The sequence below is a fragment of the Maylandia zebra genome, linkage group LG7 (genome assembly GCF_041146795.1).
Source record: "Maylandia zebra isolate NMK-2024a linkage group LG7, Mzebra_GT3a, whole genome shotgun sequence".
NCBI classification, from domain to species: domain Eukaryota; kingdom Metazoa; phylum Chordata; class Actinopteri; order Cichliformes; family Cichlidae; genus Maylandia; species Maylandia zebra.
The window spans coordinates 42,503,865-42,529,729 of record NC_135173.1 but is presented as its reverse complement, the minus strand read 5'-3'; the positions used below and the strand labels follow the sequence as shown (position 1 = coordinate 42,529,729).

Here is a 25,865-nt window from a genome sequence, read left to right as displayed (position 1 = left end):
CAGTCTTTGTTGTCCTTGTATTTATTTATTAATTAACCATCAAATGTCTTCTATATAAACTCACTATTAAATCTCTATCCAACTTCCTAAATTTTCATCTCCTATGTTATTCTGCAGATGTGTGTACCACTAATCGTGCAGGATAAGATGTCGGTGGCCGTGTCCTTTGTCTCAGGCTACAGTCATCTAGAGGAACGATTGGTTAAACTTCTAGACTCTTGGTGTCACCCCAGCTTCTGTGTGGAAGAGCTAAACAGGTATGGTACACGTATGTGAACTTGATACAGGTGTCGACATGCAGAGCCTTAAAAGAAAAAGAAAAAAGTTGTGTAACTGTGTGGGTACGCATGTTTCCACAGTCAGTTCCCTTGCCTTAATCTGACCAAACAACGGATGGAACAGATTCAACCGAAAATGCTCACCAAACACGTCCTGCGACTCATGGAGAAATTCAAGATTGATAAAGGTGGATGATTGGGTGCATGTTTCGTTCATGCATATTGCAGGTGGATGTCTCGGGCAGAAATTGTAGTGACCTTGTCTTTTTGGTGCAGGACTGTGTCCCAATGCACTGCACAAGAGGAGACTAGACTCTCTGCGTTTCCTCATGTACAAGAGGTTTGTGGAGGTAAGTGATGGAGCAGACGTTCAGTTTTATTTCAACGTCATTATTTTTTATTACGTGCTGTCATCAGCATTCACCTTTATTTCTTTAGCTAAACTGTTCAGAGTAAAGTAAACCAATGAAAATGGAAGACAGATATAATTTTTGTTTGTTTTCCAACAAAAAATTATTTCTGACATCTGTTTGTTTTTTGCCAGTAAAAAACAAACAAATAACTTAGATTTGTACAGCACCATTCAAGAAACTCGAGAACGCTTTACAAAACATTAAATAAACTCTAAACTCATTAGGAGGGGCATAAATGTGATCAGTGTGTTTAACAAGCTCGTGAGTTTCCCTGCTAACTTACAGTTCAGTGAGCTGTGCTTTAGTTTTTACGTAGTGATATACAGCTATGTGAGAGTAAATGTTTTCACGAAATTCTATGCAGTCCACTCTTACTACTTTTATAGGAACTTAAAAGGTGATGTAGCAGCCAGGTTCTGCTAATCAAATACAGTTGATTGATTTGACAGTTTGCTGGTCTGGAGCGTTCAGCTATGCGTTAACACAGTGCCATAATCTTCCCAGCAGTCCATGTCCCAGCAAATTTCACTCCAAGGTCAGACTGTGCAATGCTCAGAAATCCCAGGACTATAGCTTCAGTTAGCATGTGAAGAACTGAAGTAGGGTACAGTTAGAAAACTGAACAACTGTGGCTTGTTTGGAAGGGTTGCCAAGAGAAAAGCTTCCTCCCTCTAAAAAGAACGTGACAGCAAGTCTTCTGGGACATTGTACTTGGACAAATGGAACCAAAGTGGAGATGCTTGATCATAATGCATGGCTCCATGTTTGGTGAAAACTAAGCAACGCACAAACACCTCATACCAACTGTCAAGCACAGTAGTGGAGAGATTTGTTTTGCAGCCACAGGACTTCGGTGCCTTGCAGTTACTGAGTCAGCCATGAACTCCTCGGTATAACAAAGTGTTCTAGAGTCAGATGTGAGGCCATCTGTCTGACAGCTAAAGCTGGGCTGAAATTACTTCATGCAACAGGTCAATGATCCCAATCACAGCAGCAAATATACAACAACATGGCTGAAAAAGAAAAGATTCAATGTGTTGCAATGGCCCAGTCAAAGTCCAAACCTCAGTCTGCTTGAAATGCTGCGGCGGGACATTAAGAGAACTGTGCATAAACAACTGCCTGCAAAACTCAATGAACTAAAGCAATGTTGTAAGGAAGAGTGGGCCACATTCCTCCACAATGATGTGAGAGAGTGATAAAGTCATACAGAAAATAACTACTTCAAGTTAATGCTGCTAAAGTTTGTTCTGCAAGCTATAGAATCAATAGGTATACTTAGTTTAGTCAATAGAACTTATTTTTCCACTTGACTGTATGTATTATTTTTTGTGAAGTAGCAGTTCAAAGTGCAATTTAAACAAAAAAGCAGAATGTGGTAAGAGAGTGTCAAATCTAATTGTGTGACATAAATGCACAAAAGGGGAAATATAAAGTTTACTAAAAGCTTTTGAAACCCACATCTGTGTGCTTAAGAGAAGAAATGATTTGTTTCGATAAGTTAGAGAAGATAATTAAGTCTTACCGTCACTTTAACTGACACTGCTTGCAGAGGATGAAAATGTAGACTGAGGACTAGTAGACAATATGATCAGATATTATTATTATTGAATTTTCAGTTTAGCAGTACCCTATTGTTTAGCTGCCAAATTCTCCTCACATTGTAGATTAAAAATTGTAATGAAGAATAATTAAAAATAGCATTTTGTATCTTTTTTTCTTCGTAGAAAGGCATGACAGAAGAGAACTGGATTGACCATGTACAAGTGGGTTTGTATGTGTTTATATGTGACTTGATGAAGCCTAAATTTGTATGGCGCTATGTCTTGTATGCAGTAAGTTTATTGTTGTGTATGTATAGTATGTAGTGGCAGATGACCTTGAGCTGCAGATCCACTTGGTGGAGATGTTGGTGAAGTACTCTTGTCTTCGGAAAGCCTCCCAGTGGTCACTGAGATACAGCATCCCCAGATATCGACTTCCCTGTGGAGTATGGGAAACCCAGCAGAGTCTACCACGTGCTCTACAGTAAGTTGGCCAGAACATGTATAAACATCTTCTGTTACGCAAATTGTGGTATGTACAAACTGTATTTTTTATATAAAGGGAACTGTGGAGTCTAATTTTTCTTCTCCACATCCTGTTTCTCACATATTGCTTACTGATTTCATCCTGCTTTTGCAACAGCTTCTCAATGCAGTCTTATAAACAAAGCTTTTGTGCTCACTTGGTTCTTTTTCACTATTTACATATTTCGCTGATTCACTCGACTCATTCATAACACCTAATGCATTGTTTTAGTCACTTTTTTCCCTCCTATTTGGTTATCAGTTTGCCATTATAGAGCACACAGTCTTTTATTTGCACATTCATAAAAAATACACATTTCTCACCTCTGCTCAGACAGATATCTCTGAGTGATACTGCAGAAACTGAGGAGTGGGAGCTAGCTCAGTCTCACTGTGAGAAGTTCTACCAAGTGCCACTTACCAAAGACAAGGTGCACTTTGTGGACACACCAGAAGCTCTCGAGAGATGTCAAAGCATTCTGCTCAAGGTACAGAGGATTAAACAGCACCTAATGATGGGAAAAGTCTGTATTTGCAATCATGTATTATTCAACTTTCTCTCCTGTGTTCTGCTATCTGTCCTTTCTTAGAAAGGTGTTGTAGTCGGAGTTGACATGGAGTGGCAGCCAACATTTGGCTGTATCTCAACTCAGCAAGTGGCCCTGATACAACTTGCAGTTTCTGATCAGGTTTTCCTAATAGACCTCTGTGCTAGGAGATTCTGTGAGCACCCAGAAACAATTTGTTTCATCAGGAGCTTGTTCTCCCAACAAAGTGTCCTTAAACTAGGTTAGCATGTATTCAGTGTTATATCCAAGTCATTCGCCTTTTTTTTTTCTTTTTACATACTTTGGTCTCCTACATTTCTCCTTTTATTGCAATTCAGGATATGGTATGGCCAGTGATCTTAAGTGTCTGTTGGCCACCTGGCCCCAGTTACAAGAGGACCCACTGAAAATGGAGGGGATGCTTGATCTTCTAAGTATACATAAAAAAGTAATCTTTCTTTTCATTTCCATAACTTAATATAACGCAGTTTCTAAATGAAGTCCTGCACTGTTTAAAATAAATGATTGTTTTATGCTATTTTATGTCTGTAATTTGTAATGTAGATTCAACATAGTGCACTCAGCCGGACTCAAAATGGCCCTAAAGAGGTACTGGTGGGAGAGGACTGTGCAGAAAAGGGCCTCAGTCTGTTGGTACAACAGGTCCTGGGAAGGCCCCTGGACAAGACAGAGCAGATGTCCAACTGGGAGAAGCGGCCTCTACGCATCAGCCAAATTAGATATGCAGGTAAGGTATTGTGCATGCACAGACAGACAATGACAGAGAGACAGATGGTCGCTGCTCTCTTCTCAATAGAATATCAGAGATTATTTTGTTATCCCCTGATGAACTGCAAACCAATAAATCCCCCCTTTTCCCCTTCTCTTTCTTTTGCTTCTTAACATCTTCTAGTGGCAGATGCCTACTGTTTGCTGGAAGTGTACTCTGTCCTCTCCCGCAACCCAGCATCTTTTGGGCTGCCTGATGACCTGCGCAGCATATCTTCAAGCCAATCAGAGAAGAGCAGAGACAAGAAGCTGAAGGAGAAAAAGGACAAGCAAACAAAACAGACCCTTGAGAAAGAGGTCAGGGATCAGTTGCCTTTTCTTCTTTTTTTTAATACATCTTTATATCTATATCTAGATAGGTAGGTAGAAAGGTGTGTCTGTGTGTGTGAGTTGGTATAGCTAATAAACTATGAATATTCAGCTGTTTGATTTATTGACATCGTTATTAGACATTATTAACAGGAGCAGAACTGGCCTTTGCAGTAACTCTGCAGCATTCAGACCAGTGTGTGTGTGTGTGTGTGTGTGTGTGTGTGTGTGTGTGTGTGTGTGTGTGTGTGTGTGTGTGTGTGTGTGTGTGTGTGTGTGTGTGTGTGTGTGTGTGTGTGTGTGTGTGTGTGTAATAGTCAAACGTTTACACCTGTGTGTAAAAACCAAAGACGCTGAACTCATTTCGGATGGGGGAGAACAAAAAGTAGAGAAATAAAAGTCACTGCCATGAGTGATAAGATAAGCAATTTTCAAGTCAAACTTCTTATCTTACGTTAAGAAAACATATACTCTACCACCTGAGCCGCAACCTTATATAGATTTTTTTTCCCTCATTAGTTGACTTGATGAAACATGTAGTAACTGTGCTTGCTGGTCTAAGAGGTAGAGAAATTTAAAAGCTGTTTTATCTTTATATTTATTTCAAGAGTTCAGTTTTAAATATTTTTCCCACTATTTCACAAAAGTTCATTAATATACTTGACCTGCTTTGTTCATATTTTACTTTTATTTGTTTTTGGTAGGTTTCATAACCTTATACTCAACCTGGACATGTTGGAATTCTACTGTGAATGCAATTAACAATTATCAGTGTTGTTGAGACCAAAACCAAACAAGGGACCTAGTAAACAGTTTCCTTATAGAGGGTCTTTGCATCAGAGTGGCATTTTAATACTTGAAGCAAAGAGTATGTATTCAGTTAGTTTTTTTTTGCCTTTTTAATGCAGAATTTCATGCAGAAACATGATTGCAGTCACCAGCAGGATTACTGTAGGTGTTGGTTCCGCTTCATAGACAGCGACCAACCTATTTACATGTAAAGCAGAATCTGCTAATTTAGCTATTCATTCTTCTGTGATAAATTTTCATGTTACATGTAAATGCTAAAACCTCTTACTGAAAACCCAACTTTTGAGCCTTCAGCCTGTAAGGAGGGACAATAAGTCATTGACAAAGACACTTCAGCAGTTCCTAGCAGCTCCAGGGGTGCAGATTTAAAGCTCACCCAGTGCTATAGCCTCCCTGAACTGTGGTGCAAGTGAAAAGAAAATCCCCCTATGGGGATCGGTTAAGTATCACATTATTGTCTCTGTCCATTTAGGAATGTCAGGGGGCTCAAAGGGTCAGCCCCTCTTGTTCAGATCCAGAGAAAGGCGTCTTGTATGGTGAGAAGCCTTCAGAAGATTCCCCACCGCTACCCCCTCAGCAGTTGCGGGTGGTGTGTGACAACATGCTGCAGGGACTCGGAAGATACCTGCGTTGTTTAGGAGTTGACGTGGTCATATTGGAGAACACTGATGATCACAGGGTTGCAGCTAAGGTTAGTCCTGCTAGTTTTTCTAAATATTCACATTTTCCACAGAAAAAGCCCTTGGGATGTCACAATATCAGATATTTGGTAATCAGTGCTGTTACCATTTAATTTTCACTTTTTCCATACCCCATTTATTCATATCAAAAATAAATTGAATGAATGACCTCATTCCAAAGGATGTTGCCACATACTTACGCTGCTATATTGTGATGTTATTAATGGTATTGATGTCAGCCTTAATGATCCTAAAAATATAAGCTTGACTCACGCCACAGCTACTTCACTGCTGAAGCCCAGAGATGGCATGATTAGGTATCCACAAGTCTTTCCTCCTGTAGTTTTTATGCAAATGGTATTAGAAAGAACTGATCGCTTTTAGCTATTCATAACGTTTTCCTGGTCAGTTCAAATCATAAATATCTGCACAAATTAGAGCAGACCTGTTCCTACACTTAGACTTGCTTCTACTAGGCCAAAAATTACTGTACCGTAGCATCTTCAGAACCTATATTACCATATAAAAACATACCATAATGTTTTCAGAATTTAGTGTACCAAAGTACATTTCAAGCATGAGTGTCATTACCGCATACATTTATTGTACTCTTTTATTCTTGTGTGAATTTGTTGTGTCTCAGTTAGCGCAGGCTGAAGGCCGTGTCATTCTTACATGTGGACAACCATTCCAAACTGTAAGTACACATGAACTCAAAAACAAATCTAAAATCTAGGGAATGCTGATGCACTGTGCGCTTGTTTTCATGCATTGGTGTGTCTGACTTGTTTCCTGGTACACATAGTTTGTCTGTATCTTCCCGTACAGTTGCGTTCCCAGGTGGCGGAGGGTCGCTGTCTCTCCCTAGCCTGCTCAGAAAAGGCCAGAGACCAGGCGGTTCGAGTTCTCAAACACTTTAACATCCAGCCCACTCCCAGTGATATATTCAGCCGCTGTCAGGTATTTCTGTCTATGAAAATATTTGTTTATGCGGTGTGCTACACACTTGTACATGATTTTCATGATCTTTTGTGGATGGTTAGAGTGAAGTTGTCTGCAGGGACGAAAAGTTCACAACAGACAAATGAAGAAAATAATACATGACTTGATGCAGAGTTGGATACAGATAACATCTGTGTAATTCAACAGTTAGTCCAAAATATTAATTTATCTTGCTTACTACTTACATTTGGCTCATACACAACTTTAATCAAGAGAAACACAAGAACTATAGTTATTATTTTAGTGAGAAGTATTATGAATGGAAGAATTTCGTAATTTTTTTTAAAAGCTTCTGCTTGAGTAAAGTAGTCGAATTCAAAGGAAAAATGCTTGTGGTAAAGGTGGTATGTTTAACACAGAAAGAAAGTGGAAGCATTTCTGAACTCTTTACTGGCAAGACTACTAGGAAATAAAGTGCTGACAGCATGGGAAGATGTTGAGCATTCTTATGTTCCTTATGTTGGAGATGGAAAAGAGACTTGCACTTGTGGTTAAGCCGTGCATAAAATCACAGGGTTTGGCTCACCTCTCACCCCACCCCAACACGCACGCACGCACGCACGCACACACACACACACAGAGGAGTAGGGATGGGTATCGTTTAGGTTTTATCCGATACCGGTGCCAAACTGGTACTTTTGAAACGGTGCAGGTGCTTAAACGGTGCTCAAACCAGTGCTCAAACCGGTGCTTAAAGAATGGAGAACACAAAATTGGTCCAAAAACCTCTCATGTTTAGCTGTTTTTTTTGTAAAAAGATAACAATGTTAGCCTTTTCTGCAGCTATGGGGCATATATGGCATCACTCTTGGCTTGAAGCAGTGCTTAATCAATGGAAAAAACACAAACTTTGTCCAAAAACCTCTCATGTTTAGCTGTTTTCCACTTTTTCTTTGGTCATTTTAGCCTTTTTGGCCAGGGTGAAGGGAGCATCTGCCATCAAACAAGAAGACAGCCGCATGTAGCTATGATGATGTTTGCTAGTTCACCTTACATGCATTAATGTAATAACGTGGTTAGCCTACTCAACGTAAATTACACACGAACAACATGAAGCTACTCACGCAGAGAAGAACGGCTGCTACTGCCATCATCATTCGTCATCATTTCTGCTACACTGGCAGGGCTAGGGGCCAGGACTCTCCTCTTCGTGTTTTGGGGGATGTTGCTAACTCCGGGTCCGATAACAGGCACCACACCCGCAGAATCAGAATCAGAATACTTTATTGATCCCTGGGGGAAATTATTTATGCGCTCGGTGTGAGGTCTCGCAGCAAGCTATCAAGTACGGCGCATTTTTTGGCTTTTAAAAAAAACACTATGCGTCGCCAGGTGTTTCATCGGATTTGAGGTGTTACCTCCTTTGCACAGTGTCACAGTATCAGCTTAAAGCACTTGTTGCAGGCTGCTGAGTTTGCATCTTTTGCTGTGAAGTACAGCCAGACTTTTGACCACTTCGCCTTGGGCATTGTTAATCTGTAGCTCTGCTCTAAAAGAACGTACGTACCTGGACCCGCCTACTATCCTCGGAAACGTAAAATGATTGGCTAGAAGTGTTTCACAGCTCAGGAAAAAAAGCACCGAAATAAAGCACCGAAATGTGCGCTGCTTTTCAGTCTGGTTACTACCGTTTATGTCAGAACCGCTGCCATAATGGCACCGGATACCGGTACCCATCCCTACAGAGGAGTCAACAGGGAGATGCCTTACCTCACTGTATTTTGTGGTTTTGTTCACGAGAGATTTTATGATGTAAGATATTAACAAGCTGATTGGTGTAGGGTGTATGTGGGTGTTGTAGTAGTAGCAGGGAGGCTAAACAAATGTATTCAGCAGTAAATCTAAGGTCATCTTTAGTAAAAGGAGGAGGAGGGTGAAGTCAATCCACGTTACCTTTATGTTCAAAGTAGCCATTTTAGAGCATCCAGAGTATCTAATTATTATCCCTCCTGAGCCAGACCTCCCTCTTTGTGGAGGTATTCTCAGCATGTCCAAATAGAGGAAGACCCTGGGGCAGACCCAGAAGACTCCGAATGGGATTGCATATCCCATCTGGTCTGGGAATTCCTCAGCAGGGGCTGGAAGATGTTGTGAGGAAGTGGGATGTCTGCGTTTCATTGTTTAGCTTGCTGCCACCACAGTCTTGATCAGTGCCACTGTTGGGTGATGGGGGAAGATGTATAAAAGATGCAAAAACTAATGGATATGGAAAAGGAGAGTCAAACATGCAGTGGTTCACTAAGAAAATTTACCATAATGCTGTGGATGAGAAGTAGCTTTAAGATGAAGACTTGATTTAAAAACATGGAAAATAGAAAATAAAGGAATTTAACTGAAGAAGGAATAAAGCTGAATAATTATCTGCTTCCTAACAAGCATGTGTGTATCCATAAGTAATACTAAAGTAGCAGCTCATGTTTATTATTCAGATCCATATTTTATCATGGTTGTGGAAAATATGTTAAAACAGTTACACTGCATCAATAACAGTCTGATTTATAGTACCTGACCTACAGATATCTCTGTGGGTGGCTGTTTCAGAGGGGCTATGTGCCCCTGTGTGTGTTTGTGACTGGGAGTGGAATCAGTAGAGTTTAAAACTTGGGTGTTCTAGCGTTCTTCTAGGAGGGGGTGAGGGGTGGCGAATTTGTCAAGACACCACCAGCTGCATTCCTTTTTTTTTTTTTTGACCACCTTGATGCTACCTCCTGTTCTGATGATATGATGAGGATCACACATACCCAAAAAAAGCAGCAATTGACCATTGGCTAAATAGTCATCCATCTACATCCTTTACTTTAGTACACACTTCCTACACAACTTCAAAGAAGTCATTCCAATACATCCCATATAAATGCTGAATAGCATATTTAAATTATTACATTTTCCCACATATCTAGTTACATCTCTGGCACAGAGTTTTTTTCATTAGTTCATTCAGTGAAAAGCTCTTTCAACCACTTCCATCTCTCCTGCTGCCACTTTTTTAAAAACAGACTGACCAATGTTATCTTAATAAAATGTTTTCAGAATTATTATTATTATCAAAAGTAATATTGCTCAAGTATAATACAGTCGAACCTCCCCCCCCAATTAACGGTTCAGTATTCACAGATTTTTTCCATAGATCAAAATTATTTGCAGATGTCTACGCTGCCAGTTCACCGCGTAGACATCTGCTGTTCAAGTGTTTCACGTATTTGTGTACTTTGTGTGTCTTTGTCTCTCGTTTTTAATCTAATTTGACTTTGAAATGATTTTTAAGTGTTTTGGGATGACAGTTTCAGGTGTATTTGATGTTTGAACTATTAAAATAGGTAGTTGTAAAGGGGGTCTCAAGTATTTGCGGTTATTGTCACACCGGGGGTTGACTATATTCCTTTTCATTATTTGGTTAAATGATATTGAAGATTAATAATACATTTCAGTCAGTTGTTTGTATTAAAGTTTTGTTGACCTTTGCTTAAATTGTAAAATATTGTAGGTGTGTGTGTGTGCGTGCGTGCGTGCGTGCGTGCGTGCGTGCGTGTGTGTGTGTGTGTGTGTGTGTGTGTGTGTGTGTGTGTGTGTGTGGCAGAGAGCAACAGAGAGTTTCACCCTGGGGCTCCACAACAGCCCACCCAGGCAAAGTTAACCTCTTTTGTTATCTGATTGTAAAGCTATCAAATTAGCAATGGGTGGCTTAGTTTCTCTCCCTTTTTGTCTATGTGTTCCTCCCTCAATCACATACACTACTGCTAAATGTCATGAGGAAAGAGAAGTAAATCTCACACACACACACACACAACAGGTTAAGCACAGCCTCGTGTAGGCATGCATATGTAAATTGTAGGGAAAGGGTTAATGTTTGTTTCTGTGTATCAATAGGCCTCACAGATTTTAGAGGCATAGGAATTTGACCCCAAGAGAGAATGCAACATAGAGAAGGGCATCATGTTTTTACTTTTCTGCATAGTTGCGCAATTGAAAAAATACTATCTCATGTATTTAAAATGTCATGTATGGTGTTTGAGGGATTCATATGGAAGTGGTTTATCTTCCGTGTGACTGAAAAACCTGGCTTCAGAAACTGAGAGTTATGCTCCTTATTCAGGCAGTATTAATACATATTCTTTGTGTAAACAAGGCAATTCATTTGGCTTGTATTTATATAAAGACCCATCTGCTGTTGGGAGATTTGAATCTGTCTCTGCTCTGTGGGATATGGCATCAGTCCCTGAAACCTCATACAAAAGAAATAATTAAGTAAAATAAAATGAACACTTTATAGAGACCTTTTTTTGTTAATATGGAACTTCCTTTTGCTTTCATCTGCATTCTGTATCACATTTCTAAACAAATCTACCTGAAATTTAAGTTTGATTTATTTAGCTTACTGTGCTTAATATGAGGTGAATATGTTTCTCCAAAGGCAAGCAAGCACATTTAAACCATTAACATTGAAATGATTTTAATTGCACTGTCAGAGCTCCAAAAAAGATAAAATTATTTTCAGCTTTAGTACAGATTGTTAGTGTTGTCAAAACCCAACCATCCATTTTATTCTACTTATCCTGTTCAGAATCATTGGGGGGGCTGGAGCCTGTCCCAGCTGTCAAAGGATGAGAGATGTGGTACACCCTGGACAAGTTGCCTGTCTGATGCAGGGTTATGTTATAAATATGCTGATTTAAATATACATTACAGTAATTTATTAAATATCTATGAAAATCAAATCAAAATATGGCAATAATTAAAATAACATTTGCAGTAAAGCAAGTTATACAGGTCGGTTTCAGTGTTCTGTTTCTTAAAAAATATTTACTATTATAAAATGTTAACAGATATCACAGAAATGAACTGTTTATAGTCCCTAATTAGTATCTCCAGCAAGGGTATTCCTTTGATGGTAAAGCTAGTGGTTGCTCCATTGCAGTTTCCCTATTTAGCTCTATCCAACTCCCACCACTAATTCCTGCTCTATCTGTACTTTCTATTCAAACACACACACACACACACACACACACACTTCCGCTAGGCCTCATGGTTCCATGAGATGGCCCACACTGGCCTATTACAGATATGTTCAGATAGCAGAGGCTAGCTCAGAGGTAGATGTGAAACCAGCTACGCACAAACTCCCATATATATTGGGTAATGCAGATTTGAAACCCCAAACCAACAAACGCATATTATGACTGCTGCGTGCACACAGTCACCTCAGCACCTTCAAGCACAAACAGCAAGTGAGAACACATAGACTTGGTCACAGATGCGCTCACACTCAGACTCAGGCGTAGACACTGTTGCAGCTGAAACGCTGGTTCCCACGCACCAGACGACTGGGGAAGTGAAAACAAGAGCAACAGGAACCGCTGCACTGTGAGAGGGAGGGGTGGGAGAAATAAGAGGGGGGTTACGGACAGGAAAAGGAGAGGGAGGGAAGGCGATAGAGAAGTGAGAACAGAGGTGATGGTGGTGAGGTAAAAAGATGAGAGACAAAAAAGGGAACTGCAGTGAAAGCAGTTGAGAAATAGCGAATAATATGGTTGTGGAGAGAGGGAGAGGGAGGCTAAAATTACACACTGAAGCTGAAAGGTATTTGAGGAAATGTGAGAAAAAGCAAAGTTGTTTGAGCGAGATAAGTGTGTGTTGAATGAGGAATATCAAGAGGAAGAGAGAGTGAAGGAAAAGGAGGGGTACAGGAGGGAGGACTACACGGCAATAGAAAGACTTGTTGTCTCTGCTTTGATCTACAAAGAGAGCTGCAGGCTGAGAAGCAGGAGGAATGTGAGAGGTTGAGACACGTTTAATGCTATCCTTCACTTGCTGTGTGTGTGTGTGTGCACGCGCACGCACATGTGAGTACAAGTGAAACTGGGTTAATCTCTGCCAGGATGTAAACATGATAGGTGTTAAAATCCAGTAGCAAACAAGATAGTTTTTATTGAAATAGATTCCCTTTTTCAAACTTGCATGCAGCTGAAATTGTTAGATGCCCATGGATATGAGCAGTATCATACTATGAAACCTGAGTGCCTTCTCATATTTTTTTTGCAAACCTGCCCTGGTTTCTCATGCTTGGCTCTCCTCGTCTGTATCTCTATGCATGTGCCTTCCTCTCTGGTGACAAAACAGGGGTCGTATTTGTGTGTCCTGCTGTTTCCCACTCTCCCTCCCCTTGAGGGACTAGAGATGAGAGGGAGCGACAATGAGAAGGGGCAGGAGGAGACTGTTGGGAGGGGGGCATTCCATAGGCACGCCAAGACATTCCGAGGGAAACCATCCCAAATATTTCCCACTGTGTGTGGCGAGGGCTTCGCATCTCCTGTTACACACAGTTTGAGAAAGTGCTAGAGGTAAACATACAGGGAAAAAGTGTTGTTCACACACAGCACAGACTGCTTTTTGTGACACATACATATAAACAGTAGGTTTTGAGTACATATATATATATAATTATAAGAATTATAAGAATGATATACCAGATCTCTGTCTGAGCTGCTGTAGGGTAGCCAAATAAGGAAAGGCTATTGTGATTGTTGTGTTGCTTCTAAGCTCCGGTTTATGGAGACGTGACCACAGATATTATATAGCTGTCACTGAGATGATGTTGTTGTTGTGAATATGACCTAGTTAGGGAAATGAGAAGCTGACACAATGAGTCATTATTCATGCGCTGTACTGTATTTCTGTGGTTTTCATCGGAAAGGACCGGAATTTATAAAGAAGTAATTGAAAGAAGTAGATCCTAAGCATTGTTATTGCAGGTAACAAAAACAAAACTAAAACTAGCTATATAAAACCATACTATCTGATAGAAATAAAAATATTAACAGAAATTATATTGGGAATTTACAAAAGCATATCTAAAGTAAATTTAAAATGTAGAAGAAATGTATTTAGTTGTAGTCTTTAACAGTTTGGTCCAATTTTTCAAGGCAGCTTATCCAGGCTTTGGTAAATGTGTTAGACGTGAGACGAAGCCGTCTACATTACTGAGAGCTAGTTGCCTCCAGAAAGTGCTGGGTGTGCATTGTAACATCTATTCTGAACTTCTTAAATCTTGCTCCTGACAAACACTCTCCATGTGATAGAAATGAATTCAAACTAACACTGAAACTGAACTTTTTTCAAACAGGGAAAACTAAACTGAAATCAACAAACCCATTGCAGAAACTTACTAAAAAATTAAAAAAAAAAAAGTAAATAAAATAAATTCTAAAACGGAACTAGAAATAGAAAATGAAAGACTATACTAACTATAACACGTACAGGAAATAGCAGACCTTCCAGCAGTGGATTTAAAGAAGCGTTCTTAAGATTGTGGCAGCATTAAAAGTGAACTGGAGGTGCATGAAGAGATGATCTTAAAGAGGATCATCTTCTATTATGATCCCAGAGAGTCAAATCAGGCAAGGGTTTTGATTCACATACTTGGAGTGTTTGTTTTGGAACACGTCACATTTCCAGTAGTGCGAACACGGCTGTTTTTGTAGGGAGCAACTTGTGATTGTGTCCAAACCTGATTCTTCCGACATTATCCAGATACCATTTGCGACAATAGCATTAACACAATTAGCAACAAGACTACAAGAAAACTAGTACTGAAAATAATGCTAACAGTTATTAAGTTAATAATAGCATTTTCCTGGACAGCATAAGGATACTTGGACACCACTCAATAGTTAGGAAACAAAATAAGTTGATGTCTCTGTTATGTAAATGTTTATTATTTTCCTGAAGAGGTAAATCCTTCAGTTCTTCTCTGAGAAGTGTATGTGTATGTATTTGTGTCTGAACTGTGAGAGATGACCGTACCACGCACTCGTTAAACTCTGTGAACTCTTGTAAGGCAGGCCATTTTTTGGAAGTGGTGTGAAAATCCCACAGAAAAATCTGCAGCTGTCTGAGCAGACACAATAGCGGATACACATACGAACTAATAGATAAGAAAGAAGATGATCCATCACTCACGAAGCATTTAAGAAATCAGGCCTGCTCTGTTTTCCCACAGTCAAGTTGGCCCCAGGATAACATAGCAAGGCAGTGACACCTGCGTGTGCGGGTGGATGCATGATATGTATCTGTCTCTGTGTGTCTGTCTGTCTCCATGCTTGTGTGAGAATATATAGTTGCTCAAAACCCACTTAGGTTTTCAGCACTTAGAGGCGCGGATAATGTGCATATATGTTGTTTTCTTAGAGATGGGTTTTAATTATAGATGGAGGAGTCATTCTGGAGATAATAATCTGTTAAGAAACCAGCTTTTTGCTATTTCCAGCTCAGGATGCGGTACTTATTTTCTACGCAAGTGCAAATGATAGCATTGTGGAGTGTAGTTAATGGAAGAAGGTATTTACAGTTTTTGCTCTCTTTTATTCGTATGCACGCCCCTCATCAGCATGTGGGTAGAAATGGGTTTGATATCAGAAGCCAGGTATTGGACTGCCCACACTGTGGTTAGTGAATGCCATAGTGTTATGGCCATGTTGGTGACATAACTTTGTTTTGTAAGTGCATCATGAAATGAATATACAATTGTTTACCCTAGTTACAGGAAAGCATACTTTGCAGTTTTGTAATGATCTGACATGGAAACAAAGCAAACTTTTCACCTTTCATTGCAGAAACATTGTAAATAAAACAGAGGATGGCCATTGGCAGGTACTCATATCATGATATGCATGCAGCAATGAACGTAATATGCCTTTTTAGAGCTGCATGAAGACGTGTGTATAACACCGTGACACATGATCTATTTTCTTACTCTGTTGCTTTTTCACCTTTTTTTTTTTTTTAAACTGATGCTCTTTTAAATAACACTCTCCTTTACCCCTAAGGTTCTTAATTTCTCTCCCCCACTCTGTATCGGTTTCTTCTTATGGCCTCTGTTAGGTGTTGCTCTCCCTCACCCACAGTTCTCACCCTGCTTCCCTGCTCTGCTCCACTCCCAGTCTCATTCTCCGTTTCAGATTAGCCAAGGCGAGGAATCCGGTGCAGCCGGCAGCTGGAATGTCCTGTTTGTCCTGCTCTGCTTGTGTGTGTGTGAGAAGTTGGTGAGGTTGGTGCTGCTTTTTGATTTTGATGTGTTCCATTGTCTGAGAGCCAAGCTGCTTCCTGCCCCTGCTTTCCCCAAAAGCCTGGGAGAAGCGGAGAGGATAAAAAAGTAAAGGGGTGAGAAATTGTGAGAAAACACACCAGAGACAGGCTGAGATGAAGAGAGGGAAGGAAGAAGAGGTAATAAGAAGGAGAAAATAGCAAAGGGGAAATGGCTAGGAAGGAAAAGATGAGGCCGGAAGTGATGGAGGGATGGAAAAGGGAGGAGAGAGTTAGTGAGGGAGGAAGAGAGGTGAAAAGGAAGGAGGGAGAGCTTCAATAGGGCTTTTCCTCCAAACACCAATACAATGAAGTAGTGCGTAATTTCCCATGTCCCCCCCGCTTCACCCCCCAAAACATACACACATACACATACAAATACACACAACGTTTCTCAAAGGTGATGATGCTTTCGTCTCCATCTTCAAGTGTTATACTTTTCTCTGTCATGCTTCGTGGGTCTTTGTTTCGCAGGCTTCATCTGTCTTTCTGTGGTCTGTGTGTGGTCTGACACTACGGGATGCACAAGCAATGGAGATATATAGGAATGAGGAATTACAAGGATAAAATGAACAAAACAAAGTGATAAAGATAAGGGAGGAGATGCAGAGGAAGAGGATGTCTGAGCAGTGAGAGAGGAAAAACAATTGCACAGCAAGAAAATACCAGAGGAGAGAAAATGGCTCAAAATGCCATTTGGGTGTATGTTTTGTATGTGGTACATTTCCCTGTGAAAATGTGGACGTGCATAAATCACTTAACATGTACTTTTGTGTGTATGTGTGCGAGCGTTTGTGTGTGTGAGGGGCTTTGACGTGGCAGAGCAGTGCATTCCTGCTGGGTGGTGATGTCATGAGAACTAGCTCTCCACTTGCAGACAGACAGCCCTGTTTATGTTCCCCACCAGAGGAGAAACCACACTGTGTGTGTGTGTGTGTGTGTGTGTGTGTGTGTGTGTGTGTGTGTGTGTGTGTGTGTCTGTCTGACTGCGTTATTGGCTCATGGGGGAGGTGGGGAAGCCAAGAGGCACTCGAGAGGGTCTACTTTCCCCTGCCGCTCAGGGAGAGGGAACCACTTACTGATGCCTTCCTCTGAAACATACACAGAGAAAGAGGAAGTTTCTCATGTTTTGCAGAGCACAGTAGCTGCACAGCCAGACTGTGCTGCTGTGAGTGATTGCCCTCTGCTTCTAAATAGTCTCCTAAGGGACAGAGAATTCTTTGCACTATAATAACAAACCTTAGGTCAGCTAATGACCACAATACCACACAGGGAATGGACCTTTCATCATTAAAATCACATTTTAATACACTGTTATATAACACAAAATGTGTTTTCTTAAGGGTTAAAAGTCAGGCTGCAAGTATAATTGGGGCTTGAGAGAAACCAGTTGCAAAAGTAGGTCAAAGATTTATTGATAAAACCTTTTAAAAGAAAAAAAAAGTTATTTCTCCATAAATGACACATGCCCATGCATTTGTCTTCCTTGGGTCTCCTTAACTATTACCCACATACTTTTCTTTGATCAATAAAAGTTAAGTCCCACCGGTAACGGTAGAAAAATGTTATGAGAACTTGCGCTAACAATTGCACTTTCCTTTCCCAGATACTGCTGGTGTGATTGTCTCTCTGTCTGTGGTCATGGTTTAATGGTTTCCCTTGCGATAGTGAAATGTGATCTTTGGTCTTCGCAGCTTAGTGAATCATAAATCATTCTCCCACACTCTACATGCACCATAACATAGCAAGCCATCCAAGCTTATTCTGCCTGCGCTGCACCCAACCACGGTGATAAAGAACTCTTGTCAGCCACGCTAATGCCTGCCAGTGAGAAATAGCTGAGAGGGTTAAGGTTGTTATTATCATATCTCTGTGGCACACAAGCCCACTTCGGGAGCTTTAGGTGACCCCTACATGTACAGTCATGCTTTTAAGGCAACCTTGCTTCCTCACATGCAATTTGACATATTATGACCTATTTCTGCTGATCATTTTAAAACTACAGCTTCTTTTGCACTGCGATCTGATTGCTGTGAATTAAGAGGGAGGCTTGATGCTTAAGCCAATAATATAAGGATTACTTGGGACAAATAACTTAATCGTAAACATGGAGGCTGTGCTTTTTTCTTTTATAGATTTAAGACTACTTAACCCCATGCACTTGTCAGTGTTACCCAATTTTCAAGTTGGAAGGCTTGTAGACAATATTGAGAACATTTTACTAGATCATATCACCATCTATGTTCTCTGCAAATGCATTGTTTCCACATATATGGGTCACCAATTGTGGTTGATAAAAAACAATATCTGAAATAAAGAGATACCATGACCGTGGCGCCTTTGTGCTCACAGTTACAACAACCCCTGTGACATGCAGGAATTCTTGGAAGCAATTTATGTGTATCCTTCCCTGTTATATTTTCCTAATGTTAGGTTACTAACTGCATAATTTTAGTTGCTGTTCAGCTCATGATTGCTGTCTCTCTGCATGATGAATGTGTGTGGTCTGTTGTCTGTGCTTAGTGTCACATAAGGGTGGGGGTACTGAAATTCTCTAGTTGCATGTGTCTTCCTGTCTCCTGTTTATAGAGTTTTGTGACAGTTAAGACAAAAAAAACCCCCATAAAAATCTTTACCAGATTTCTACAAATGAACCAAAAATTACAATTTCTGATTGTGTGCTCTCTGATGCAAGAGCTTCAGAACTTCTTTCACAAGAGCTGCTTTTAATTTTATCAGTCATGAATTCTTCTGCACTTTCAGTGTGGTTGACTTAGTTGATAGCACAGAAAACCAGCAGGAATGGGAACCACTGGCCTGTATATCTTCACAACAATAACCTCATCTATCCTGTACATGTGTGGACATTGTGTGTTAGTCCAAGCTTGTGCGTGTGCATGAATGCTGTTTCCGAGAATGAGTTGTGTCAACACTTGAATTTAAACCTCATGGAGACAGAGATAATGGATGGTAACCCCCCACCGTCTGTGGCTTGTGAACTAAACCACGGTATTCTGTGTGTCTGTGTGTGTGTGTGTGTGTGTGTGTGTGTGTGTGTGTGTGTGTGTGTGTGTTTCAAAGTTGGCGCTCCGGTGATGTATTGCTGTTTTGTTTCTACTTGATTCTCATGGGCAGAACTGTGAATACAATCACAGTGGAGGCCTGTATATACTGTGAACGTTTTTTAAATGTCTGAGCTGTGTTCCTGTTCACTCCTTGTGTGTGCGTGTGTTATTGTGTTATGTCTTTGGAATGGGAGGCCGACTCGGCCTCAAAACCTCAAACTATGCCTTGCAGTGGTTCTTCCCAAAGCATGCAGTTTGCGTGATGCGATGCTGTCAGGAAGTTAGACTCTGTTTGCTTTGGGACATACACACATTCTCTTTGTTTTGTTGTCTCCTCCGTTACACACACAGTCAGATTAAAAGTGAAAGTGCTAGTCGGATGGGAATGGTCAGAGGCACACACCCCTTCACTCCTGGGAGCAAAGAGGTAGAAGGCTGGAGAGGTCAGGCTACTTGGCCTGGGAAAGGCAAAGGGGGAGGCACTCTGGATAGATCAGTAGAAATCGGAAAAGAGCGGAGAGATTGAAAGGAGAAGAAAAGGGATATGTGTGGTGAGTGGAATAAGGAAAGAAGGAAAAGGAGAAATCAGACAGAGATAGACAGAAATTTAGGGAGATGAGTGTAGAAGTCAAGACTTGAATGTCAGGGCTGCTGAGAAAGATGCAGGATATAAATGGAGTGGAAAATTAGGCCCACATTAGGTAAAAAAAAAAAAAATGATGATGATGATGATGCGCCACTTGCGTCTTTTCCCCATTTCCTTCTCTTGGAGGCCAAAGAAAACCAGCATCTAATGTTTCTCATCGGAACTGCATCCCAGCATTTTCGTTAAAGCCATAAAGAGAGAGGAGTGTGTGTGTGCATGCATTTGTACTTAATGGAGACCACAAGCAATGCACGTGGACCAAATACAACTAAATAGCAAACACAAAATATGAGCTGTGGTAGTTTTGTGCTTGCTTATAAGTGTGCTATGCTGTGGTTACCTGCCCCTGCCACACACAAAATTAAAATTAAATGAATTAAATCTGTAAACAATAATGGTAGCCTTATTCTGGCTATTCACATTAACTGAGACTGTAATTAGACATGTGTGCCTTTGTTTATGTACTTTCATTTTAGTTCACAAACTTGTTTCAGTATTTGAATGCCAACCATTCCAACAATCTCATTCATTCATTAGACCGATTGCACGTGTTCCTTTAGAGGTGCATAGTTGTGGGTGTGACTGGGTGTGTGATGGTGTAATAATACTGTGCTGTTTGGGTGTGGGTGTTTGTGGTTAGGGCGTTGCCTTTTTGTGTGCAACACAGCTATCTAGTAGTTGTAGGACCGTTAAAATTATGAGGAGAACAAGCATCTCAGCATGTCCCACCATCTCAAACCGAAGCCGCATATCTGTGAATAAATGTAACAGCTCAAGCCACCCAGTGTCCCCATTGTTGCTGGTGAAAACCAGAGGTGAGTGGAGTGCCTGAGTACCTGTCTGTCTGAATGATCCCATGGACCTCCTATGCCACACACACATACGAGACGTGCACACAGAAATGCACACTCACGGGCCTCCTTGGACGCAGGGAGCCCTTTCTTTCTTTCTTTCCCTCCATTTTCCTGCTGTCTATTTTGGTCAACTGGTGGCCCGTTCCCACAGTGCTGCTGTTCCCATGGTTATCGCCGTGGAGATAGCGAATGGGGGTTGGAGGGGGTGGTGAGCTTGATGGAGAGCGGGAGAGACAGCGTTGCTCTGTTCGAAGAGATAGGGGACTATGTGACTGTAGAGGAGGCGGGGGTGAAACGGGGTGGGGTGGGAGGGGGGATGAATGGTATGGGTTTGAGTGTGTGAGTGTGTGTGATGCGACGCTCCCATCAAGATCACAGGTGGCAAGTGTCAATCAGTGCTTTAAATTGTTTTTAATAAATACATAGAAATAAAATGGTCTAACTGAGGCATATGTAAAGTTGTCGTATTTATAAGTTGTACGTAATTTAAGGTATCTGTCATATTAGATGCATATGATAATGACTATAACCCATATGAAAGCTCTTTCTTTAGGTAGATGCTATTTCCTGAGATCGAGAGCTTGAGTTGAGGTGCAAAAATTGAGGTTCCCCAGGTGGGAACTGGGAGCTGGTAAGGGGGTGTGGGGGTGAGGGCCAGCGAAAGGAGAGAGCAAGCGATCATTGGGGGGTGGTGAGGGGTGCGGGAGCTCAGAGAGAGGGACGGATTCAGTTCCCACACTTCTAATTACTGTGTCACTGGAGACTGAAAGGGGACTGCCCCTGGCCCTAGGGAATTTGCCGGGGCCGGTCGCAGAGAGGGTGCAGCAGTGGAGGGAGGGAAGGGGACAGAGGGCCAGAGGGGAGGAAGGGAAGGAAGGGTGGAAATAAAGAGGGTGTATGACACAGGAACTCTCTCCATAGTCCTTTCTTTTGGTTTTACCTCATCACATTCACACTAGAGGTGAACCCCTTCACCATGAGTCCCCTCCCTCTCACCTACCCAGATACCCCAACCTCTCACCTCCGACCCACTTATGCTTAACCCTTCCTTGCCCTCCTCCACCTCAGTCCTCTCTTTCTCTTCAGCCTTTGTTTGCAACCATGTTCTGCTTCCTTTCTACCCAAACCCTCCTTTTTCAACCTCCCCCTCTACCTCCCTGCTTTTCTAATGCCCTGGGCCTCTCCTATGTCTCCTGTTGATATGAACAAGGCTCCAAGAGACACTTTGAAGTGAGTTTGAATTCACACATACACATATTCTCCTGTCTTATCCTCATTATTGCCACTTAACCCTGAACCCTTTTCCTCTTTCATTTCCCTTTATCTCAGCCTCCCATATCCTGTCCACTGTGAGTTATGTCTGTCCTGATAACATTTATGATGACACAGATAGACACGTAACCAAGTTGTCCTTTCTCACATGTTGCCCAAAACAGGATATAGCCCGCTTCAGACTACTGGAAATAGTCTGTGTAGTTTAACTGAGCTTGCTGTCTGGATCGAGTATGCAGGACCCCTACCTCAGCTATCAACTAGTCAGAGAAGCACTAATGACATGACATATTTGTCAGCATCTCAGTCAAAGTATCTCATTATGAACCAGTTGGCCCTTTTGAATCCCAGTAAAGTCCTTCCTAAGGACAGTTTTCTTTTCTTTCATTTCTTTCCCGAGTCACCAGATTTTGCGTTTCCATCGTCTTTCTTTCCTTTTTCATTTCTCTCAAACCATTTCCTGGGTTCCTGATGTGTTCATCAGAATTAAATGTAGTTGGTTGTAGAACATGAGCAGTTAAATTTTTTGGACTAAAGACTTTTAAGTTTAAATTGAATCATCAAATTTCTTTCAAGTTAAAATAAGAGCAAAAGCACTTAGTTGGTAGTGCAGTTATGTTTTGATCCCAAAATAAATAAAGTCACAGTAGTCACTTAGCTGCCATATAATGGCAATTTTATGCCAGCTGCGCATTACCTCGAGGATGGCACCGGACAACAAAGTTGATCTTAGTCATCTGTTGTCGCTATCCGCCATTTCTGCAGGTTGTGTACCACTTGTTTTTTGTAACCTATCCCTTTGAGCCACTTTTGCCACTTTTGGGGGGGGGACAACAACTCTGCAGCTTTTGCTTCTGGTTTTGACCCCCTATATCAGCAATGATGTGGAGGTGTTATCAGAAAGGCCTCACTTATCATTCAGGAGAATGATGCAGCTACTACATGTACCGTAATGGCAAGCATAAATGGATGACTGTGCTTGTGTGATGATGATGATACAGCGACGCACAAAGTGACTAATTTCGGGTATACTCACGTCTTAACCTGTTGTTTGCTCTAAACAGGCAGCACATTCTCCTAAATCAGTGGTTTTTAGCGATGAGAAAGCATGTGAAGCTGCCTATGAACTGTTTGACACATGTGAGAAAGGGCAACTTCAGACATTGTCCCAACCTGATTCTCCTGCCGTTGTTTGGAGTTCATGCATGAAAACAGCTTAAGTCACAGATTCCCAAAGTGGATGCTGCAGCATCCTACGGTGCCTCATTCACAGACTTTGGCTACGTTCACACTGCAGGTCTTAATGCTCAATTTTTGATCAAATCCGATTTTTTTGTCTGCTCGTTCACACTACAAATAAAATGCGACAGCAAACGCGCTCTAGTGTGAACCCTCAAAGCGGCTCGCATGCGCAAAAGCAGATGTCACACACAACGCGCTCTGTTTAGACCCAGAGCAAACAATATTGTTTGACTGATGGCCCTTAATATAAAGACTTCAGACTTCACGTTTCCCAATTTTTGCTTTACGTTATTTTGTTATTTTGTTTTGTTATATGGCAATTCGGGGGTTGATTGATGAGGATTTCTTTGAGGTGTTCTTTTTTTCGGGGTGGAATGATTGTAGAACAAAGATCTTTAAGCACTTTAAAAAATTAAATGCAAAAAGTGCACATTTTAATTTCTTTTGGATTTTCTCCAATCCACACAGCATCAAAACACAGGCTCAAATACCATACACCCCCACTAATGTTTGGTTAAATATTCATAGCAAGTTGCACCTTGAACATCAAGCACCTGGTAGAATACTGGGTGGACATGTGACCAGTCTTCCTGCCAAAATTGGTAGAGTTAATTTAATCAGTTGGTTTTCTGACATGGATCAAGGATTTAGACAGTAAATGAGAGCAGGAACACGGATTCTGCACAAAGACGTAAACACACAGCGCGGACCCGCGGATCAGAATCAGTTAGATGTCGCCTTTCTCAGCTGACGGTCGGGGCTGAAAGCCGACAGCTCGCTGATTCTGATCCGCGGGTCCGCGGTGTGTGTTTACGCCCTTTTTGCGCTGATCATAAAGCTGTCAGTTTTATCTCTCTCCAAACAATATTGACCGAACCAGCAGCAAAAGAAGATCCAAACTACGCTTCACATAAACATCGTCATGAATTCCCTCTTACTTTTGCTGTTTTGCTTCCAACATGATAAAATCACACTTCATGCACAACTCTCTCTCTCTCTCTCTCTCTCTCGCTCTCTCTCGCTCTCTCTGCCTCTCCCTGTCTGTCTGTTTTCTGCATTATTCGCTTGCTTTTTATGCACAAGTCTACCGTTGTTTACAGCGCTGTCGGCCGACGTTTTTTTTTTTTCGTTTTACTTACTTCCGAAAAGAAAACCTAATTTCTGCCATTCAATATTGAACAAATTTAAACTTTTTAAAATTATGCAAAATGCAAAACGCTTAGCCGTGTCGCTAATAAAACCGCTGTAACTTGTGAATCGGAATTGAATCGATTCTAGAAATCAGTGACGATACACTGCCCTAGTTGGAAAGGTCATTCAAAAGCCTAATTTTCCAAAATTTTCCAGATTCCTGGATCAAACAATTCAAACAACTGTATGCAAGTACAAGTCATTTGGATATGTCACCACTTTGGCTACTTCTGGAAGAAGACCCAAACTGTCAGCTTAACTTTCAGTCAAATGCCTTCTCGAGAAGTTTTACAGTAAGATTTGGCCACACTGACAAGAAGTATGTTCGGGGGACTTAAGGAGAGAGTTTCAAACCTAAGAACGATATCAACTGTTAAGTGTGATGGTAGTAGCATCATGCTGTGGCCCTGTTTTGCTACCATTGGTACCGGTACATTGCACAAAGTGGATGGAATAATGAAGAAAGATTACCTCCAGATTCTTCGAATTCCCCTTAGATCAAGAGCTAGAAACTTGAGCACCACTGGGTGTTCCAACAGGAGAAACGCATTTCAACATGTGTATTTTTGGAGTGGGTAGAGCAGCCAAACATTTTGCTTCTAGAATGGTTTTCCCAAAGCCCTGAGCTAAATCCTACTGAAAATCTGTGAGTTATGGTTAAAAGCCAGGTCTGGGGTCATGAAACCAACTAATTTAAATGAACTACAAAATGATCTACAAATTCATCCAAGAAAAGTCGTCAGATATCCAAAATTATGCCAGAAGCTTGTTGGTAGCTACCAAAAACATCTGGTCAAGGTAAAACGTTCTAAGGGACATATAACCAAGTATTATGGTGACTGCGATAGGGGTGTATATATAGTTTTGAACCCTATGTGGATTAGGATTTTTAACTCATTAAAGACATATGCTGTAAGAATAATTTACTTCATACAGCTTCTTGTAGACCTTCATGGTCTACAAGAAGCTCTTTATGATAAACTGTGCGTTTATTTACAGTGGTGTAAATAATCCACAGAATAATATATCCCCGTGTTCCCTTGACTCCCGTGTCGTGTCTTCCACCCACAAGTCCGTGCTCCGTGCTCTTCCGCTCCCATGTGTCCCCACACCCCGTGCTTGCTGCTCTTGTCTTCCACGCTCTTTCCTGGAGAAAATAACAAAGAAGCAACCGTTAGGACACTCAACCACTGCGGGCATTCACTCGTTTAACTTGACTCACAAAGAACACTGACGTGGAGTCTCACACCACTATCCCGCGCCGAGGAGTGCTCAGCCACACTCTTAAGTAGCTCCCCGACGAGGCTTCATTAGCTGCAGGTAGAGCAGGGCGATATGACCAAAAATATTTATCACGATATACATTTGAAAATTTGCGATAACGATATAACTGACGGTATAATTGACACTAGACAAAATACTTTACAACTCCACAACTTTATTAGTGAAAAAAAAAACCCATCAATGTATTTTCACTTAAACGAGCAGCTGTTTTTTATGTGCATTAAAGTTATATAAAAATTTTACAGTGCAAATGCAAATTCCTTGCTGTCAGTTTAACCAAAATGCATTTCCAGTGGAAACTGGCTGACATATCCTCAGCATAACCATGTATAATA

General features: G+C 41.1%; 1 protein-coding gene across 2 annotated transcripts in view; it reads left to right on the top strand.

Annotated features, from left to right (window-relative positions):
- exd3 (exonuclease 3'-5' domain containing 3) overlaps positions 1–25,865 on the top strand; it is a 47,285-nt gene that overhangs the window by 8,616 nt on the left and 12,804 nt on the right. For both annotated transcript variants that reach the window (XM_004538280.6, XM_004538281.6), the window contains exons 7-19: positions 118–257; positions 360–466; positions 555–628; positions 2,419–2,457; positions 2,553–2,719; positions 3,095–3,248; positions 3,351–3,549; positions 3,647–3,756; positions 3,873–4,056; positions 4,222–4,394; positions 5,689–5,907; positions 6,540–6,593; positions 6,725–6,856. In XM_004538280.6, the coding sequence (XP_004538337.2) occupies positions 118–257; positions 360–466; positions 555–628; positions 2,419–2,457; positions 2,553–2,719; positions 3,095–3,248; positions 3,351–3,549; positions 3,647–3,756; positions 3,873–4,056; positions 4,222–4,394; positions 5,689–5,907; positions 6,540–6,593; positions 6,725–6,856 (1,752 nt within the window). The remainder of the gene's footprint in view (positions 1–117; positions 258–359; positions 467–554; positions 629–2,418; positions 2,458–2,552; positions 2,720–3,094; positions 3,249–3,350; positions 3,550–3,646; positions 3,757–3,872; positions 4,057–4,221; positions 4,395–5,688; positions 5,908–6,539; positions 6,594–6,724; positions 6,857–25,865) is intronic.